The 21,057-nt window shown below is 52.1% G+C and overlaps 1 protein-coding gene across 2 annotated transcripts; it reads left to right on the forward strand.

Moving 5' to 3' along the window:
* Positions 1-3,044: 3,044 nt before the first annotated feature.
* IL1RN (interleukin 1 receptor antagonist) lies at positions 3,045-19,249 on the forward strand. Of its 2 annotated transcripts, XM_036311671.1 has the most exons (5): positions 3,045-3,217; positions 14,290-14,341; positions 15,924-16,012; positions 16,978-17,090; positions 18,004-19,249. In XM_036311671.1, the coding sequence occupies exons 1-5, from the start codon at positions 3,208-3,210 to the stop codon at positions 18,214-18,216; spliced, it is 477 nt and encodes a 158-aa protein (XP_036167564.1). In that variant the 5' UTR covers positions 3,045-3,207; the 3' UTR covers positions 18,217-19,249. The 2 variants fall into 2 exon arrangements, with proteins under 2 accessions (XP_036167564.1, XP_036167562.1); XM_036311669.1 differs by lacking the exon at positions 3,045-3,217 and having other exon boundaries at positions 13,726-14,341.
* The last annotated feature ends 1,808 nt before the right edge of the window (positions 19,250-21,057 follow it).

Here is a 21,057-nt window from a genome sequence, read left to right on the forward strand (position 1 = left end):
CTGTGACACGAAACAGCCAACAGAGACACCTGATGGCTCCAGTTGCTCTTAGGGGGATGAGACGCCATAATCATGACCAGCTCCCCAGAGAAGCATACGACATAAGCAGAAAAACGCAAACTGAAGAGCTGCTAAACTTGTTCCCACACCTTCCCTGTGGGAAGTCCTGGTGCCCCTATTCTGCCCCAAGTCCAGGGCTCTTGAAGGGGTAACTGGATAAGGGTGAGCAGGCCAGGCCCCTCACCCTGTGGGCTCCTCAAGTTGCCTTCCGATCTGACCAATGCCCTTGGTGCTGAGGACTCAGGCCTGCCTGAACCCCAGGCATGCTTCCTCTCACTTCCTCTTGCCAGGCTTGTCCCATCTCCTTCTGAGACCCCACCCCAAGCCTTGTAGGTTGGGGGTTCCTGCTCTGTGCGCCCTGTATCCACGTCCACCTCACCCTGTGATGAGGTGTCTGGAGGTGTGAACCCTGAGTCCCAGAGGACAAGGACACGCCCACCATGCTCACCTCCGTCCCCTCAGGGTCTCATGTCGCACCTGGCAGGTGCGTGGGGAGCAGCGCACATTGATTTTGTGGTGACTCCTGCTTATCCTGCAGCTGACAGCTCTGCCATCGGCTGCTGCGAAAGCCAGAGGCACTACACCTTTTCCTTCAGCCTCAACTCCCAAGACACCGGGAGGGTCGATTGTTCTGACCTCGCTCTGTGTTCTGTTCTGCACTGTCTGAGGATGGGGGGGTGGGGGGGCAGGGGGAGTGAGAAAAGGAGGAGCGGGTCTCCAGAGCAAGGCAGGTGCAGGCAGACCGATGGGGTCCTGCGGGGAGCTGGGGGTGGCCTGTGCACTCAGATGCGGGAGCTGCTGTGCCCGCCTGGAGCCCATCCTCTGCATTTTCATTTTCATTTACCAGACGTCTCAGTCCTGCTTGCACCACTCGTTGGCTTTTACAGGATTATCTCATGCACGGCTCTGGTTGCAGGAAACAGACTTGCTTGAGCTTCTACTGTAAAGGGGAGTTTATGAAACAGGACATGGTGACAGGAAGCACAGCGGATCTCAGGAGAGACTGTAACTGGGAACAGGAAGGTCATGGGCCACAAAGCAGCCATGATGGTCTGTCCACCGCCCCCTCATGTCTGCGTCTGGGTTTCATTCTGGACCACGTCTGTATGACCCTGAGGACATCTGTGAAACCAGGTTCAGACAGTGCCCACCTCGTGGGGTGGCTTAGGACTGAGATGGCCAACGGACGTTGCTTGGAAGACAGGAGGCATTAAGTGTGAACCTCTGGGCACCAGACCCGCCTCCCAGAGTGGCCCTCCCGACTGATAACAGATACAGACACCATGGTGTCTCGCTAGCAGGCGCCCTGGCTGCTCCAATGCCCAACTTTCCAGGTTTACAAAATCTAGTTCCTGATTGGAACAGGCATTTCTCTACAGAAGCTGCCTCAGAAGTCCCCGGCCTGGCTCAGAGGCCTGCGTGCTGCTGTGAGCCCAGCTGAAGAGCAGGAAGTGAAGGCGTGGGAAGTCCCTGCGGTCGGCCGGAACACCCAGGACGGGGTTCCACCCGCTCCCTGCACCTCCCAGCCAGACCTCAGGCCTGTGGGCTGAGCACAGGGACTCAGGGCTTGAGTCCAGGCCCCAGAGACAGGGTTAGGGGACCGAGAAGGGCTCAGCAGACCCCTCCGGACATGTTTAAGGGTGAGGAGTGAGCGCGTCCATCCTTCTCCACAGGAGAGACAGGCTTGACGGCCGCCTTCGAAGGCAGCACCAGGCGTGCCTGCCTCTCCCCTAGCTTCCCTATGCCCTAAGGCAGTGCCCACGCAGGGCCCTCTTTCCATGCACTCAGGGCAGGAAGCGTTTTATAGCTTGCTCATCATTTCTTGTTGGCCTGCCTCTAATCTAAGGTGGGGCAGGGAGTGTCGGCCCTTTTACAACTATTGGACTGAGGCCTAGAGAGCAGAGGGGATGTGTCAAGAGTGCAGACCTGGGGACAACAGCCAGGACTTCCATTCTCTCAAAAGAGCCCTGGCCTCTATTTCCCCAGGTGTCAACCCAGATGGCTTTAAGGATTCTGGGTTGTCTTCCCCTGATGGCAGGGTCCAGGGGCATGAAGCCAGAGAGCAGGTTCTGAATGGCCAAAAGGAGAAGGTTCAGAACACAGGGTCTTCCTGCAGAGGTGGGGACAGTATCTGGCCTTGAGGACAGCGTCGCGCAGGTTCCGGGGTGCAGAGTCCGAGGTAACTGGAAAGCGCACGGATGCCCTTTGCTCTCTAGGTCATGCCCCAACCACGTGACCCTCAGACCATGAAGAACCGCATGCACCCAGGAGCCTTCGAGATTGCTGTTCCCTCCACCTGGAACACGTTCCTCTTCTTCTCAGCTCCACGACACCTTCTCTGAGAGGCCTACTCTGGCCACTTTCCCTACAACACGCACCCACCTCGGTGTTCCTCAGAAACATCGGGTTTTGATTTCCCCTGTAGCACTTACCGTCATATAACATTGGTTTATTTATTTCTTTCCTGTCTGCCTTCCTCCATTAGAATATCAGAGGACTTGCCCAGCTAGCATGGCTCAGTGGTGGAGCATCCACCTATGAACCAGGAGGTCATGGTTTGATTCCTGGTCAGAGCACATACTTGGGTTACGGACTCGATCCCCAGTAGAGGGTGTGCAGGAGGCCGCCGATCTCATCATAGATGTTTCTATCTCTCTCTCCCTCTCCTTCTTCTCTGAAATCAATAAAAATATATTAAAATGTAAAAATAATAATAAAGAAAGGAATATTGGAGACCTTGTCTGGCTGTTCCCATGTCTGGAGGAGTGGCTGGCACACAAGATCAAGTCGGTCCATATTGTCTGCATGTGTGGACCCACGCATGAACTGGTGGCAGTTGGGTGGGGTGGGCACACAGGGCCAGCCCCACTGGTCCAGCTCAGGTCCTCACGTGGCCTCCCATCTTAAGCAGATAAGAACCAGTTTGGCTTCTGCTAGGCTGAGTCACCGCTCTGGCAGCAGGGCCTGGCCAGCCTGCGTGGGTGTGTGGAAGGCAGCTGCTCTCCTGCCTCTCCCCAGGTCTCAGGAGGAAGAGGCAGCTCCCAGGAGGTGCACAGGTACCACTCCGCGTCTTTTCTGCATCGCAGCCCGGGCTGGAGCCAGCGGCTGGAAAACCTCAGAAGACCTCGTATTCTCTCAGGTCCTCCCATGGCTTCAGGTAAGCTCTTTCCACTCTTGTATTCTTCATCTGAAAAATGGGGAGGAAAATGTCCACCATCGGTGTTTTCCAAATGCTTTCAGGCTCTGGGAAGCAAGCTTCCAGGGAAATGGCAGGGGCGGGGAGCTCCAGGCCTGCCTGGGCAGCCTGGCCACTGCGGAGGCCACAGCGCCACGGGGAGACCACGCGGTTGTGGTGCCGCCAGCAGGTGAACAGGAGGCTGGCCTGACGGGAGGAACACCTTGGTGCTCTGAGAGTCTATTGTGCATTTCCCTCTGTTGATGGAGACATGGGAATTAGGGAGGCATTTCTGTAAAATGAGAGGAAGGACAGGGTAAGCTCAGAAGAACATGGAGGGAAGCTGGGATTGGCCACAAGATCTGAGGGGTAGCAGAGAGGATGGCAGCTGTCACCAGTTAATTCCAGCAGATCTTGTCCCATGAGAATTAGGGCCCAGGTAGACAGAACTTCTTATTTTTCAAGAGTCAGAGATCCTGATTTTGGTATGTGTAGTATTTTGATTAAATAAAGTGATCAAATAAAATAGTCTATGGGCTACCGGTTAGCAAGCTCTGGTTAAGATCTGTGTGGGGAAAAAAGTGCTGACTTCAAACTGAACTATGGGTGACAGAAATGAAACCACTTACAATTTGTTTTATATTAGAATAAATATTGATTAAATTATGGGTTTCTTAAAGGCAAGTATTATAGGTTCATGCATTTCATTTTACCTCTGTTGTTTCTCTGTCATGTTAGTCTTTTAAGCTATTTATCCTGTTAATGATAATTCATGAGCTAGAAGAACAATAATAAAACAGCTAAAATATATTTTTAAAAAATATCTGTGTGGGGCACAGAAAATATCTTAGGATTGGTGGTCTGAAGACGCAGGTTCCAATTCTAAATTGGCCTCTAATGGGTAAACTCTTTTTCCTTCTGGTTCTCACTTGCATTTTTTACAAATCGAAGGTTTGTGGCAACCCTGCATCCAGCCAGTCTGTCGGTGCCATTTTCCCAACAGCTTTGCTTGCTTCATGTCTCTGTGTCACGTTTTGGCGTTGCAATAATTCAGACTCTTTATTTTCATATGTGTTATGGTGATCTGTGACCAACGATGTTTGATGTCACCATGGTCATTGCTTTTGGCACCACATATAAGACATTGACATTGATAAATGTTGTGAGTGTTCCCACTGCTCCATCAACCGTCTGTTCCCCTATCTCTCTCGCTCTCCTCGGGCCTTTCTAGTCCCTGAGACACAATAATATTGTAATCAGGCCAATTAATAACCTTACAAGTGCCTCCAAGTTCAAGTCGAAGGAAGAGTCACACACCTCCCCCTGGTGACGATGCTGTGAAGATTGTTGAAATGACAACAAAGGATTTAGAATATCACATATGCTTGGTTGGCAAATCGGCAGCAGGGTTTGAAGGACTAACTCCAATCCTGAAAGAAGCTCTGCTGTGGGTACCATGCTATCAGGCAGCTCTGCATGCTCCCGAGAAGCTTTTGTGAAAGGAGGAGTCGGTCGAAGTGGCAAACCTCACTGTTGTCTTATTTTAAGAAACTGGACAGCCACCCACCTTCAGCAACCACCACTGATCTGTCAGCGGCCATCAACATCAAAGCAAGACTCTCCACCTGCAAAAAAACTTTGACTTGCTGAAGACTCAGATGATGGTTAGCGTTTTTAGCAGTAAACTGTTTTTAATTGAGTTGTTTTTTAGAGATAATACTATTGCACCCCTAATAGACTATAGTAGATACATAACGTTCATATGCACAAAAGAAGAGAAAAGTTTGTGTGTCTCACTTTATTGTGGTGTGCGCTTTATCACTGTGGTCTGGGACCAAACCTGCAAGATCTCCGAGGTGTGTCTGTTGTCGCAAAAGTTTCCATTGGGCTCCCTGCAAACCAGGGGCTCTGCTGAGCTCCTCACGTGGTTTATCTTATTTAATCCTGATAACAACTTTGTGGGAAGGACGATCATTGTTCACATTCCATAAGAGGAAACTGGGGCATAGAGAGGTTAAGCAATTTGCTCAAGATCAGGCATGGCTGTAAGGGAAGAGTCTGGCCTGACTGCAGACAGTTTGTTTCCCCACTGTGCTACGCTGCAGGGGCCTGAGACCAAAGGAGACTATGGAAGGAGAAGTGCTTTGTAAACCACAAGGGACTATTCCACAGGAAGCAAGTCCCCACCTTCCCCCAGGGGGCGGAACAGTCTCTAGAGCAGTGGTTCTCAACCTTCTGGCCCTTTAAATACAGTTCCTCATGTTGTGACCCAACCATAAAATTATTTTTGTTGCTACTTCATAACGGTAATGTTGCTACTGTTATGAATCATAATGTAAATATCTGATACGCAGGATGGTCTTAGGCGACCCCTGTGAAAGGGTCGTTGGACCGCCAAAGGGGTCGCGACCCACAGGTTGAGAACCGCAGCTCTAGAGTGACATGTTACTATGTTAGGCCATGGGCCTGTGCGTTTTTCCAATGTGTAAAGGAGGATGCTGGAACCACTCCCAGACTGAAAAATCACTATACTGTGGAAAAAATCACTGCACCTAAAAATGGTTCCTTCCAAAATATTTTAAACATAGATGCTAACTAAATGTATTTGTACTTGATCTGAATCGAATTCAGGAGACAGTGCATGAAAGCCCAGTGAGAACACCATTTCCTGGGAAGAGGAATCCCTTCTCCATCTAAGGCCAGCGGCCTGGGTGGCACCTCTGTGGCCAAGCAGAGGACAGGGCTCTGAGGAGAGAGAACATGGAGAGATGCTTGGTTTGACTAAAGAGCCGGGAGAGCGAGTACAGAGGAGCAGGATGTAGATGGGCCACCTAGTACATAATTTGGGCAAGTCACCCACCTTACTGCGCCTCCGGGCCTCCCTGTACCACTGACCCACGATAAGTCCTTTATAGAACCCAAGTTTGAAAACAATTTTAAGCTGCTAGATGTTGACTATATAGTGATTACATAGTTGGAGGCAATTAGATATGAATTGATAAATTAAAAATTAATTGATCACTACTATATCTACTATGGTCTCTTTTCTTGAGTGGAAAATTTAAATTTGGGGGGCACTCTTATGTGCTTTATCTATATGTCTATTTATCTAGTAAAATGGACCACACCTCTGCTGCTCAAAACACGCTAAACAGCCCTAGCCAGTGTGGCTCAGTGGTTGGAATGTTGTTCAGTGCACCAAAGGGTTGCAGGTTCAATTCCTGATCAGGGCACATACCCAGGTTGGGGATCTGATTCCAAGTCAGGTGCATAAGGGAGACAACTAATCTATGTTTCTCTCTCTCTCTCTCTCTCTCTCTCTCTCTCTCTCTCTCTCTCTCTTCCTCTCCCTTCCTCTCTCTATAAAAAATCAATAAAAACATATCCTCTGGTGAGGATTAAAACAAATAAAAAACCCACGCTGAACATGCAAGATACAATGCTTGTGAATTGTACCTACAATTTGGGGCATCAGCCAGCAGATGGCGATAGCACTTTTTAAGGGCTCGTGTAATATGGTGACCATATCAGTTTTCCAAGGACTGAGGAGTTCCCAAGATGTGGGACTTTCAGTACCAATACTGGGGAAGTCCTGGAAAGACCAGGGCAAGTGGCCACCCTACTCTGTAAGCAGATAAAGAGCTTTCTCTTTAGCACATGTAAGGTTTTAGAACCATCGTTTCCTTACCAAAACAAAACAAAACAAAACACTAACATTTCAAAGTAATTATGGAATAAACTGTTGGTCTGTAAGATATGAGTTGAAACTGAAAGGAACACCGTAAGAACAAATGTAATTCTTGCTTTTGTGAACTGCGATATGAAGCATTGAAGAAAAGCCAGCTGCCACACTGGCAGGACAGCGGTGTCCGGGTGAGTATAGGAACTGGGTTCAAATGCTGCCTTTGCCAGGACCCGGGCAAGTGATTTAATCTTTCTGAGCATTGATTTCTTTTTTTTTTTCTTTTTAAAAAATATATTTTATTGATTTTTTACAGAGAAGAAGGGAGAGGGATAGAGAGTTAAAAACATCAATGAGAGAGAAACATCAGCTGCCTCCTGCATACCTCCTACTGGGGATGTGCCCGCAACCAAGGTATATGCCCTTGACCGGAATCGAACCTGGGACCTCACAGTCCACAGGCCGATACTCTTTCCACTGAGCAAACTGGTCAGGGCTGAGAGTTGATTTCTTATCCTACAGACTGAGTGTATGTATTTGCCACTCTCAAAGGTGTGTGTAAACGTGCCCACCTTGCACAGCTTGTTGTTGTCATGTTGTGAGGACCACATGAGATCTGTATGAGAAAGGAGCCTGAGCACAGCAGGCAGGGATGGCTCTCCTTCCCCAAGTGCCCATCCCTTTCCTTCTGCCTGGGAGAAGCTGCCTCATAAAGCTTCTCATCAGAACCAAGACGGCAAGAGCAAACATGTCCCTCTGGAAACCCAAGATAACTAGGCTTAACAAAGAACAGTCTGCAGTGCAGATCCACATCAAACCCAGAAGCTGCTGGCCCAAACCCATCGTGGAAGAAGCTGAGCAAGGACTCCTTGTCCGTTGAGCACTTAGACCTGGAAGGAGAGCAGTGATTGTAACAGTTGGCTTCACACACACACACACACACACACACACACACACACACACACACACACTCCCGATTGCCCTTCACCAGCTGGGCAGCAGATATGACTACCCTGATGCTGCGGTTTGTGGGGCAGAGATGCCCAGGAGAATCTGACCGGCTACTGTAGGGAGCTTCCAATAAGCTGCTGATTTGGTTAAAATGGACTTGGCTACACGGCAGGGCTGGGGTGTTGAGGACTGATGGAGAGACACCTCTCCCACCTGGCAACTGTCAAAATGTTCTCTGTATCTACGTCTGTTTCTGCTTGTTCATTTGTTTTTATTTTTCAGATTCAATTGTTGATAGATATGCATTTATTGCCCTTTTATTGTTCATCTTTTTTATCTTTTCTTCTTATTACTTTTAAAGAAGACCCTTTAATATAGTTCATGTAATATTGGTTTGGTGGTGATGAACCAACTACTTTAGCTATTTCCTGTCTGGGAAACTCTGTATCTGCCCTTAGATTCTAAATGATAGCTTTGCTGTGTGGAGTAATCTTGGGTGTAGATCCATGCTTTTCATCATTTTGAATAATTTCTTTCCAACCCCTTCTGGTCTGCAAAATTTCTGCTGATAGTTTTATGGGAGCTCTCTCATAGATCAGTGGTTGCCAACCTTTCGGACTTCACGGACCACCAGTGGTCTGTGGTCCACATGTTGGCGACTGCTGTCGTAGATAGCTGTCTTTCTCTTGCCGCTTTTAAGATTCTCTCTTTGGCATCAGCCCTCACACTGAAGGGTCTTGGGTTAGATTCCCAGTTAAGGGCACACACCTGGGTTGCAGGTTTGATCTCTGGCCCCTATCTGGGTGTGTGCAGAAAGCAACAAATTGATATGTCTCTCTCACATTGATGTTTCTCTCTCTCTCTCTTCCCCTCCTTCCCTCTCACTAAGTTTCTCAATGTTCTCACTAAGTTCCTTGAGCATCCTTATAGCCATTGTTTCGTACTCTGTATCTGGTGGTTTGTTTGCCTCCATTTCACTTAGTTCTTTTTCTAGAGATTTCTCCTGTTCTTTCATTTGGGACCTGTTTCTTTGTCTCCGCATTTTGTCTACTTCCCAATGTCTGTTTCTATGCATTAGGTAGAGCTCCTACGTCTCCCAGATTTAGTAGAGTGGCCTTGTTAGGTAGGTGTCCTGTAAGGCCCAGTGGCACAGCCTTCCCAGTCACCTGAGCTGGGTGCTCCAGGTGTGTCCCTGTGTGAGCAGTGTGCACTGTCCAGTTGTAGTTGAGCCTTGATTGCTGTTTGAAACACTGGGAGGGATTGACCCCCAGGCCAACTGTTTGCAAGGATAAGCTGCGACGATAGTGGAGTTGCTGCTGTGCAGGCGTTGACTGTATGAAGCAGGACTTGCTTCAGTGGGGCTTTGGTGCCCACTAAGTGTACCCCTTGATGAGTCACTCATGGAGGTGGTAGGGTTATAATCCAGTGTGGTCAGAAGTTGTCCACTAGGCGCACTGGCTTTGGGGCTTCCTGGGAGGTGCAAGGTCAGCCATCACTTGTGCACTACCCAGGCCACCCAACACCAGCTACAGAGCAATCTGTAACTGGCTACCATTTACGCTGGGCTTGAAGGTACCCAGAGAGGTCAAGTTACGAACCAAGGCTACTACTGCCAGTGCCAGGCCTGGGGCCGCTTAGCAAGAGGTACGGGGCATGTCAAGGCCAGATGCTGCTTGTTAGAAAGATGTTCGGAGAGTCCAAAGCATCAGGTGGAAGAGGCCATTTGCATGGAAAGCCACTGGAAACAGCGTCGGTGGGCCCACAGGTTAGGTGGGGCAAACAGTCTGAGCCAGGTAGGTGAAACTCAGATATTGTGCCTACCTGTTGGCTCTGGGGTGGTGGTGGGGGCCAGAAAAGGAGAAATGGCCTCATCCAGGACTTTTGTCTGACAGAAACTGACCTCCCCTCCCCGCCCCCCACTTTCACCCTGATGCCAGACAATTCAGTTTCTGAATATGTCCTTGTTTCCGTTCAAATTGCTGACCCAGTGCTGGAGCTCAGAGGGAGTGGGTCCAAGTAAATCCATATGTGGGCCCTTTGAGAGGAACTGCCTGGTACTCCAGCAGCCTCCATCTCAGCCACAATTCCCATTGGTTTTTACAGCCAGAAGTTACGGGACTTCTCTTCCTGGCTCTGGAACCCTGGGCTGGTAGGCCTGGTGTGAGGTTGGGACACCTCGCTTCTCAGGAGGGACCTTCGCAGCCAAGACATGGCTTCCTATTTTATTTTATTTTTCTCTTTTATTTTTAAAAATATATTTTTTTAATTGATTTCAGAGAGGAAGGAAGAGAGAGAGATAGAAGCATCAATGATGAGAGAGAATCATTGATTGGCTGCCTCCGGCATGCCCCACACTGGGGATCCAGCCCACAACTCTGGCATGTGCTCTGATAAGGAATTGAACTGTGACCTCCTGGTTCATAGTTTGACATTCGACCAATGAGCAATACCGGCCAGGCTGTGGTTTCTCCTTTAAATCCCTAGTTGTAGGACATCTACTCAGCTAGATTTCAGGCGGTTCTGAATGATGTTGTTCTGTAGTTGAGTTGTAATGTTGATGTGGTTGTGGGAGGATTGGAGGATTACATTTACCTGAACCATCTTGACCGGAAATGTTCTGACCAAGGCTCTGAGGAACTGCAAAGGCCCAGTGAGTTGGAGCTCAGCACCTGGGCCTTTACCTGTTTACTGCACTGAATGCATCTGCTGGTTTCAAAAGCTGTGGCTGGACTTTGAACAGACTCGTGGGGCTTGGGGATGAGGAGGATAACATTTGCCTTTATCTCCCACTGAGGAGGAGGGGCCTGGATAAACGCTGCAGGTTTGGGCTGGGACCCTGGAGGATGAGGAGTGGATGGAAGTGGAGCAGTCTGCACAGTGACTGTGTCATCTCCAGCCCTGCCTGTGGGAAGGGCACCTGGGCTGCCGCGCCCTGGCCTCACTGCCCAGTGGAACCAAAGTGAATTGTCTCTGGATAAAGACAACATCATCCAGAGCCTCATTGATCCCAACAGCATTTGCTATATGGTGTCTAGCAGTCAGCAGCAGCCTGTTGTCAGGCACAGACAAGGCAACCTGCGCAGGAATGAAACAGACAATAGGAAAAGGCCCAGTGGAGCTCCAACGAGGGAGTTATCAGGAGCAGTCTTTACACGAACCACAAATAAAATGTTGAAAATGTAAAAGACAAGATGGAAACTTTGGGCAGAGAACTAGAAACTACAAGAAAGGAACCAAATGTAAACTGTAGAACGGAAAGACGCAATGAACTGAAACTGAGAAAGAGATGGCGTTCATGTGAATGTTGCCGTGCTGAACACTGTATGGGCATCAACACGCAGGGCTCACCCTGGAGACCTGCCTACTGCCACTCCTGGGACGTGGACAGCCTGGTGTTCCTGTCTCTCTGTAAGTGGGACTTGGTCGGTTCTGCTGTCATAAGTGTCCAGTCGGGGAGGGCTCAGCATGGAAGACACTCGACATACCTGTGATGCCTGCAGCTCAGAGAGAGGGACAAGAGGCAGCTGGGAGGGCCAAGTCCACTGTGTGATGTGGCCATTGATCTTAATTCAGGAAGCAGCGTGAGGGACTGAGCACTAGAACTGAGAATAAGTTTAGTCAGAGGTTTCCTGTGGGCAGAAATCGTAGGGACATCAACTGTCTTAAGACGGAACCAAGAGTGGAACTGTGGCCAGAAGCGTGAGTAGAGGAGGGAGCTGCCCCTCTCCCTGCTTCCTCCCACACCAGGGAGTGAGGGCCGGAGTGCAGGGCAGTGTAGACGGTCAGGGGCATTGTGATTGCCCTCACCCACTTTAACTGGGATGCAAAGCACACTCAATAGCAATTTATTGTTTGAGTATTTCCTCCGTGACCAGGTCAGGGCTAAGTACACCATGTGCAGCACCTCAGTCCACGTAGCGACCCATGACAAGGCGTCTGTTAGTAGCCCAGCTAATGGATAATGAAACTTGGACCAGGAGAGCTTGGGCACATACATGTCCTGGCGGCCCAGCTCAGGACTGACGAAGGAGGATGCAGCCCAGGTTTCCTGACTTCAAGCCGGGCCCGAAGGCCTGTGGGCCACTTCTCGGGTGCAGTGGGTAAAGGGCACACATGTGGGAAAGGTGGCAACCCAGGCTTCAGCTCTCCAGGAGAGATCTGTCTCTGAATTTGGGTTGGGGGCTGAGGAACATACCCAGGAACCAAACTGTGGGCAGGACCTTGACTGTGGGTTCATGCACAGCACCTCCTTCAAGCAGCCCTCCCTAAAACTAACAAAAACCAATCGCCCCTGACCCTCAAAGACAGATACCATCTCTCAAATGTGCTGCGGAGGGTCAACAACTCCCACCAACTCAAAGGTTGTGGCAACAGAGCAGGGCAGGTACGAGCCATCCGCCTCCCCAAGCAAACGCTCAGGGAGGTGATACAGTTTTTTCAGAAACATTCCATTTGTTCTCATGAGGAGCTCTTTAAAGATCTGGGAAGTTCTTTTGTAGCCTTCCTCTTTATTTTTTTATTGATGCGTAATTGACATATACTGATTTCGCGTGTAGGACCCAATGATTTGCCTGTCACCACACATGGTTTTACTATATAATTTTTTTCTTGTGATAAGAACTTTTAAGATTTGTTCTCTTAGCAACTTTCAAATACACGGAGTGACCTCCCCTTTGAAGGGTTTACCCTCATTTGGACATAGACTCTGATTTGTTGATTAAAAATAAAGTCAGACCCATCCCATGGATGGCTTCAGGAGGCTGGCCCTGGCTGGGAGTCCTGTCAGTGTCATTGACGAGCTGTGTGACTTGGGCAGGACCCCTTCCTTCCTGGGCCTTCTGGGTCTTCTTCCAAACAGTGGCTGGGAGATGGGGGACTGCCGCGCTCGCCTCAGTCCTGAGACGCTGAGACCTGTTTCTGCACCAACATGTACTCCCATCACTCAGGCCACAGAGAACCCTTCTTGCCTTTGTTCTTTCCATAAATACTAGTGTGCTTACCTTTACCCTAAGTCTCTAGGATGCAAGAATGCAATAAGGAAGGGAATTTGTGTTTATTACTGCCCACTCTGGACCGGAACTCTCCCTTCCCTACTGCCTTCCCTTCCCTCCCCTCCCTTCCCTTTGCTTCTTCCTTCCCTCCCTCCTCACACTGTGGGGAAGACATGATAGGCCTCATTCTGAATGTGAGGAGGCAAAGGCTGCAATCAGTGAAGTGACTTGTTCCAGGCCACACAGGTGGCTGTGGGCGAGGGGCAGGGGGAATTTGGACCCACTTCTGACCTGGGGCTGAGTTCACCCAGTGTCCCAGGACCATAACCTCAGAGAGTGGACAGCAGGAGCAGAGCTGGTGTCAAAGCCCCTTCCAGGCAGCTGGCTCTGGAGCAGGGGTGGCAACCTGCAGGCAAAGCCGCCACGCGGTTCTGTACATAAAGTCACACAGAGCTCACCCAGCTTGTTCAGTTACGGACTGTTCACTGCCTTTGAACTACAACTCCGAGTTGAGAAATCCCAAGACTGCGTGGCCCACAAACCCTAAAATGTTTACTATTTGGTCCTTTTTACAGGAGGTTCGCAGCCCTGGTCCAGAGTCCAGCTAGGTCGTCCCTCCTTCTGTGGACACCACGTGACAGGAGACGGTCCCTGTGCTCAGCCCTGGCACTCGGCATTAGGAAAGGGGACATTTTTACTCGGATTCATGGTTTTTTAAAAATTGAATTTATTGGGGTGACGTTGAGGTGAAACCTATATAGGTTTCAAGTGTACAAGTCAACGAAACCTCCTCTGCACACTGCATCCTGCACACATCCCCCCCAAGCAATGTCTCTTTTCCTCTCCAACCCACCCCTTTGACCTCCTCCCCCAACCTCCAACCCCCTTTCCCTCTGGCCATCACCACACTGTTGTGTGTGTCCTTGGGCTGTGCATATACGCTCTTCAGCTAATTCCCATCACCTTCCTTCATGCAGTCCCACCCCCTCCCCTCTGACAGCTGTCTGTCAGTCTTCCATGCAGCCATGCCTCAAGTTCTTCACATTTGCTTCAGGTTGGCCAACAGTCCCTGGCCACCTGTCAGGCAGATGACGGTGTTTGGTGAAGGTTGTGCTTTTCTTCCCAGGAACTCAGTGAAGGGAAATGGAGATCTCCATTTTGGGGAAATTACACCGGGGAAAAGGGGAGGGATGGTTACAACACTGTGTTGCGACACCCAGCAGGCCTGACCGTGACAACAGCAAGGTTTCTCTTTTTGGAAATGTGAGGGCATTTCCGTTTTTGCTGGTGTGGTGAGTGGCTACCTTCTTTATAAGCAGCTCCTCCGGCCCAGAATGGCAGTCCTTGTTGCACGAGGCGCCCCGGGATGGCAATCTGCAGGTGCCCCCTCAGTCACCTAATCTCTCTCCTCCTCTTCCTGTTCCCTTCAGAGACAGCCTGCCGCCCCTCAGGCAGGAGGCCCAGCAAGATGCAAGCCTTCAGGTAAGGCCGGCGGAGGAGGCGGGGGACGTGCTACAGCCCTCGCGTTTCTGTCGGGCGGGAAAGGGACGTCCATTATTGCACAAAGCGGCTGCCACGTGTGAAGCCTGCAGGACTTGTGTTTCAAAATGTCCCAGATGTGCAAGCATGACTGGCTCTGAGGCCTGCCTGCCTGGCTTTCCCAGACACCCTGGCAACTCAGCAGGTGACAGACACGTGCCCAAGAGCCTGGCTGGGGTGTGGGCTGGGTGTGCTGGGCAATGAAGCAGAGAGGGCGCCGGGGCAGGGTGGCCCTTGGTTCTAGATGGTGGTTAGCAGTGTCTGTCTGTGCTCACGGTGGCAGATCCTGACCCCCAGGCCTCAGTTTCCCCACCTGTGATGGGGTTTCCAGTGACTCCTGCCTGCCTGCCAGAGAGGTTGTGAAGGTCACAGTGTGACTGTGCTCCGTGAACTATAACGTGTCCCCAAGGTGTTGTGATCTTTAGCGATTGGGTCAGGAGCTTTGTGAGACATCACCATCACTGCTGTGAAGATGACAGGCTGCGACGCATCTGCACACGCCCTCTGCCCTGCTACCCAGGACTGAGCTGGGCTGGGTGACTTCACCCCCAGCTCTGGGTGTCTCTGGCAGGGGCTGCAGGTCAGACTGTGTGCGTGCGTATCCAGAGGGGGAGGTTGGCTCTGCCTCCTCCTGTGGCGGGGAGCTCCAGGAGATGCCCCCGGAGGCTCCAGTCAGGGCTGTTAGTCCCTTCAGATGGACACTCCTCCAGAGCTAGAATAATTACGAAAGGTTAAATGCATCCACGTGCAAAGAACTTTTGTTTGCCTGACCGCCCACCCAGCGTGTGGGCTCCTCAAAGCCCCCTGGGGAGGGGGAGGTGTCAGCTGCCTTTCGTAGGACACAGGCCACAGTCGGGCTGGTGGGCAGCAGGGAGTGGAGGGCCCTCCAGTGGACGGGCCCTTCGCCAAGAAGGAAGGACCAGGAGCCAGAAACAGGCACCTGGGGGAGCTGGCCGGGAAGCTGACCCCTTCCGGGGACGCTGCCCCTGCCAGACCCAGCACAGGCCCTGGCGGTGGAGGACAGACTCTGGGACAGACCCCCTCGGTTGCTACAAGGTCCTCTGTGCCTTAAAATGCAGCGTTCTGCGGTGGCCACTGGTCTCAGATGACTCTAAGTGTACATTTAATAGTTAATAAAATTAAATTAATAAAAGTAAAATCAAACTTAAAAATGCAGATCCTCAGGTGCACCACCTTCCAGGAGCTCAGTAGCCATGGTGGCTGGTGGCCCATGTGGGGCAGGGGACGGACTCTGTGCCCCCGGCAGTCCTACTGGCAGGGGCCGCCCCAGGGCTGAGGTCCAGGTGCTGGTCCAGGGAACCCGCGGAGGGGAGCAGGGCGAGGAGAGGGCCAGTGTCCTGTCCGGGGCCACCTCAGTTGCCTCCTCATGCCCTGGGTGTGGGAAACACCACTCCCCCGCAGAAAGTTGGGTGCAGACTCAGTGAGCTCTGGGAGACACAAGAAGGGGCTGAGCCCAGGGCCGGGCACAACCTTGTCCAGTACAGCAGGCCCTTTTGCTTTTCAGAATCTGGGATGTTAACCAGAAGACCTTCTACCTGAGGAACAACCAACTAGTTGCCGGATACTTGCAAGGACCAAATACGAAACTAGAAGGTGAGTGGCTGCCAGGAACGCCTTTGTGCCGGCGCTGGGTCACGGCCTGGGTCTGCCGCGCTGTGGACTCTGTGACATCCTGATCCCGCTGGGGAGGCCGGGCCACTGGAGGGCACAGTTGAGGGCAGGGAGGGGAGATATAGCTGGGGAGCCTCCACCTTCAGGCACCGTGGTCCCAGGGCCACGGCTCCGGGGCAGTGGAGGGGGGGGGGCGGGCACAGGGCAGAAGGCTAGGCCAAGACCTTGCCTTCCTCCTGTGCCCAGTCAGCCCCGCGTCCCTGAGGTTTATATTCTCACTCACTCCCACAGTGAACACAGCACACAGGCTGGGCTGTGTGCCTTCCTTGTGCACACATCAGCAAGCTCCGGGCCAGGTCCTAATTAAGCCAGATGGACTCGGGCAGCTGCCCCAGTCTATTCCTCAGTTTCCCTTCAGTACGAGGAGGGTGGGCGGATGACGTGGTGGGAGAGCTTCACCGCTGGCCTTCTGGGAAGCTCCCACATCCTGTCGGCTGGCTTGGCATCCCCTCCATCTCCTCACCCTGCCTCCCCTGCTCTCCATGCTCCTTACCGCCACCGCCCCCCCCCCCCCCCCCCGGGCAAGACCCGCCTTTCCAGTCCTGGTATTGCTCCTAATAAACACGCTGAAGCAGAAAGGCGTGGCTTTTACTGCGACATGGCCCAGGAGCAGCACACTGTTGACCTGGCATGCAGGTCTCCGGGGATTGAGGGAAGATAGGAATCAGGTGGAGCAGAACCCAGGTGACTTGGCCCGGAGGAGCAGCTAGGTGGCTGCTCTTGGTTGGATCTTCTGCTTGGATGCAGACCAGAACGATGGGGCCCCACTGTCCTTAGGACCTTGGGTTTAGTCAGGAGGACAGAGGAGCCCCGGGAAGCATCCAGGCTCTTCTCCATCGGCGCCTCCTCTTCTCTACAAGCTGACCCTGCCCTCTGCTCTTCCCCAGAGAAGATAGACGTGGTGCCCATCGAGCCCCACACTGTGCTCCTGGGCATCCATGGCGGGAAGCTGTGCCTGGCCTGCGTCAAGGCTGGCGATGAGACCAGGCTCCAGCTGGAGGTAAGCACCCGCCTGCTAACAGCCACCCCAACCATGAGCGACTGCATGTGCTCTTCCTGTGGGCTGTCTGGGGTCCGCCGGGCTGTTCTGTTTCACGTGGGCTGGCTGGGCCAGTCCTGCAGGTACATCCAGCAAGGAGCTCGGCTGCTGGCTTCTCACAGGGATTATTCCAAAATCACAGCACTTAATAAATGTCTGCTTGCATCACACTGCTCGTCCCCTTGGCCAAAGCCCGTCACGTCGCTGAGTCTGCCTCAGTGGGGGAGGGAGCGACACAGGGGTGGGCACCAGGAGGAGGCTCATTTGGGGACCTCGATCCCTGGATGCTGCTCTCTTGTCCAAGGGCCTCCAACCCACAGAGACTTGGCCTCTTTCAGTAAAACTCCATGCAGACTTCTCTCTCCCAGTCCTGACATGCCATCTGGGCCCTGCACGCCTTAGTCCCATGCAGTATTCATGGGCTGCCCTCAGAAAAGATGGCTCTGTCTCGGGAGAGTGCTGGGACACATCTTAACCCAAGGTAACCTTAGCCCAGTGGCTGTAACCGTGGCACCATTGCTCCACTCGCGGCAGGGCGACTGCCTGCTGGGTGGGGCAGAGATGGCAGCGTCGAATGGAGTATGATGCTCTGACCACCTCTGCACTGGCCCCTCCTTGGAGGCACAGACCCAACTGAGCTCAGCCTCCACAGGCCTGGGCCCCTGCTGATGGGGCCACGTGTTCATTAAACTCTCTGAGCCCTGGCCAGAGCGGCCAGATTTTCCCAAGCCAAGTTGTGTCCGTGGGCCATCTGGTCTCCTGCAGGCTCTGCAGTCAGCGTCCCCTGGAATGTTCTGGGAGACCCGGGACCCCTGTGGTGGGTGGAGGGGCAGGTGGCACAGGAGCGCTCACCTGCTCACCTCTTGGCTTCCAGGAGGTCAACATCACTGATCTGAGCAAGACCACGGAGCAGAACAAGCGCTTCACCTTCATCCGTTCAGACAGCGGCCCCACCACCACCTTCGAGTCAGCCGCCTGCCCCGGCTGGTTCCTCTGCACAGCCCTGGAGGCCGACCAGCCCGTCAGCCTCACCAATGAGCCCCGGGAGGCGGTCAGGGTCACCAAGTTCTACTTCCAGCAGGACTAGTGGTGCTGTCACTCCGCCCTAGGCCAGCACATCCAGGCTCTGGACACCCCTCTGCCCTGCCCGGGGTCCCAGCCTGGGGGGGTCCGGGGAGCAGCAGTGGCAGGTGGGCCCCCCGAAGGAACTGAGGAGCCTGGTGTCCAACTCCGTCTTCAGCCCCTTAGCTGCCGCAACCTTCATGCGCCCCGAGTGGTCTCTCTGAAGGGCAACTGGGACCACAATGTGGCTTCACTCCCTTCCTGCAGCATCACCTGTGCCTTCCAGATAGCAGCCAGGACACCTGCCAGACTGGATACCCTCTGCTCCCCCCTCCCAGTTCCCTGCCTGCCCACTGTCCACGCCTAGGTCCCAGAAGCCACTCACTCACCTCCCACCAAGTGGCTCTCAAACCTTGTTTGCAAACCTTGGGATAGCAGCGCTTTTAGGGTCTGTGGCCAAATGAAAAAATAAGGATTTCACGGTATTTTAAAGGACCACTGTATCCAATTGTAAGATGCTTTATTTGGGGATTGTGCCCTTCCTGGAAGGGGGTGGGAGAGCAAAACATCCATGTGTTTGTGAAAAACTATGATGAAAGCAAGTCTCCTTTTTTTTTTTTTTTTTTTTTTTTTTTTTTTTTTTCGTTCTTATTGTTGTAATGCCCTAACCGGTAAAATGAGAAGTTAATGTACCAGGGTGCCTAATGTTTTTCTTTCTGAAACGTTCCTGTAAGTCTGGACCCCACTGCCCGGGCCCGAGCACCATCTGTACTCCAGGCCTCCCCCAGCAGCTGGCAGTGCTTCCAGCACAGCTGGCCCCGGTCCTCCTCCCTCTGAAGTGAGAGGCTCCTGATCATCTCAGCACTTCCACGCGGAGGCTGGTCTGAGACGCCTGGTGTCTGGGTGCCACCAGCCTGGAGCAGGGACGGGGACTTGAGTATGTCAGCTCCTCGCAGGGCTGAGTGTGTGGCGGCCCTTATGTGCTGTCTGTGTCCAGTGGAAAGTTCCCTGTTCCCTGCCCCTTAAGCTCTGTTTTACAATAAAACCTTAAAAACGCATCTACTTTGCTGGCTGTGTCCAGGGCCCCTGGCTCAGGGCAGAGAGTGCCGGGAAACAGGATCTCCCAGGGGAACATTGCATTGGGCTCAGGAGGTGGGTGCACTAGACCCTAGGAAGGACTGCTCATCAGATGTCCCTCAGCTAGTAGTCAGGCGAGCAGGGAGAGCATCCCACTCCTGCCGGGAGTCCTGGACTCAGGCCCAAGCGGGGCCTGGCTACTTGCTTGGTCCAGGAGAGTGGTGGCTTCGATCTAGTTCTAAAGAGGGCTACTTGGGTCCCTCTCCCAGGTGCCTGGGAAGGAGCCCCACCTCACGCTGCTCATAAACCCGACTTCCTGCCCAGCTTTATTTGAGGAGGAGCTCTCATTGCTAAGAGCAAACTGCATTCAGCAGGTTGAAAGGCCACCGATTGGAGAAAATCGTCACCATATTATCTAGGTCTCAGATCCTGTGTGTGACGACAATGAGGCCCGGGAGGTTGGCCATCTCAGTTTCTCTTCCTTGTGTGAAAGGAGGACTATACACGCGTGAACCGAGATGATGCGGGTGAAATGCCGTGTGTGATAAAAGGGCGTGGGAGGTTGATATGTCTTCAGTCCTGATGAAAGGAGGAAGTTCAAGGCAGAAACCCTTCAAGGCTGAACGGTCACAGCAGCAGCGAACACGTGACTCTGCAGCCACCCTGCCCTTCAGAGGCTTATGTGGTGAGGGTAGTTCAAGGCAAGACAGGGCACAGCCACGCACGCAAGCCTTGGGACTCTGGAGCCATTTGCTGTCTGCATGTGTGCCCTGGAGGAGATAAGCAGTGGTTCTCAACCTTCCTAATGCCGCGACCCTTTAATACAGTTCCTCATGTTGTGGTGACCCCCAACCATAAAATTATTTTCGTTGCTACTTCATAACTGTAATTTTGCTACTGTTATGAATCGTAATGTAAATATCTGATATGCAGGATGTATTTTCATTGTTACAAATTGAACATAATTAAAGCATAGTGATTAATCACAAAAACAATATGTAATTATATAGGTGTTTTCCGGTGGTCTTAGGCGACCCCTGTGAAAGGGTCGTTCGACCCCCAAAGGGGTCACGACCCACAGGTTGAAAACCGCTGAGATAAGGTCTTGGAGTTTCAGTTTCCTCATTGCCAAAAGCAGATCATTTATAGCAGATGCAAAGGGCTGCATTACCTCATTCCACCTTTGCAACCACCTTCTGTGATAGGCACTAACATGATTTTTACTAGTATTGATGCTGGAAGAGTCAGCTCTAAAGCAATCTACTTTAAAGCCTTGTAGCTCAAAGCCTCAGACCACCACCACCAGCAGCAGCAGCAGCATATGGGGAGCTAAAATGCAGCACCTCCCCAGACCTCACACCAGACTCACCGACAGGATCCAATCTTAATCAGTCTCCAGGTGATTCTAGGTGGGTTAAAGTGTGAGAAGCTCAGCTCTAAAGCGCAGCACCTCTCACCAGCTCACTGTCGACACCAAGATCTCCCCCTTAGCACCTCCTGGCCCCGGCGCAGTGTTCTCACGGCAGGAGAAGCTGTGAGCTGTTGTCATCCTTAGACATCCATCCACACAGGCAGGGGTTTCCACGTTTTCTTCTGTGATGCATCTTAAGTACCCAGATCAGTATGCGGTAAGGCCTGGGTGCTCAATAAACATTTGGTGAATAAATGAATTGGCCACTGATGTCCATAGAAATGAATGTATTACTTGGGTCAGAAAATTTGAGAAGACAGGGGACTTGGGCTAGCAGTTTTGAAGGAAGACTGGAAAAAGGGCAAAGCCCAGATGTAG

The sequence above is a fragment of the Myotis myotis genome, unplaced genomic scaffold (genome assembly GCF_014108235.1).
Source record: "Myotis myotis isolate mMyoMyo1 unplaced genomic scaffold, mMyoMyo1.p scaffold_m19_p_59, whole genome shotgun sequence".
Classification (NCBI taxonomy): domain Eukaryota; kingdom Metazoa; phylum Chordata; class Mammalia; order Chiroptera; family Vespertilionidae; genus Myotis; species Myotis myotis.

Coding starts and splice junctions, on each gene's coding strand:
- IL1RN (XM_036311669.1), top strand. CDS start 14,226: ATGGCAATCTGCAGGTGCCCCCTCAGTCACCTAATCTCTCTCCTCCTC. Junction 14,342..15,923: donor AGCAAGATGCAAGCCTTCAG/GTAAGGCCGGCG, acceptor TTTGCTTTTCAG/AATCTGGGATGTTAACCAGA. Junction 16,013..16,977: donor ACCAAATACGAAACTAGAAG/GTGAGTGGCTGC, acceptor GCTCTTCCCCAG/AGAAGATAGACGTGGTGCCC.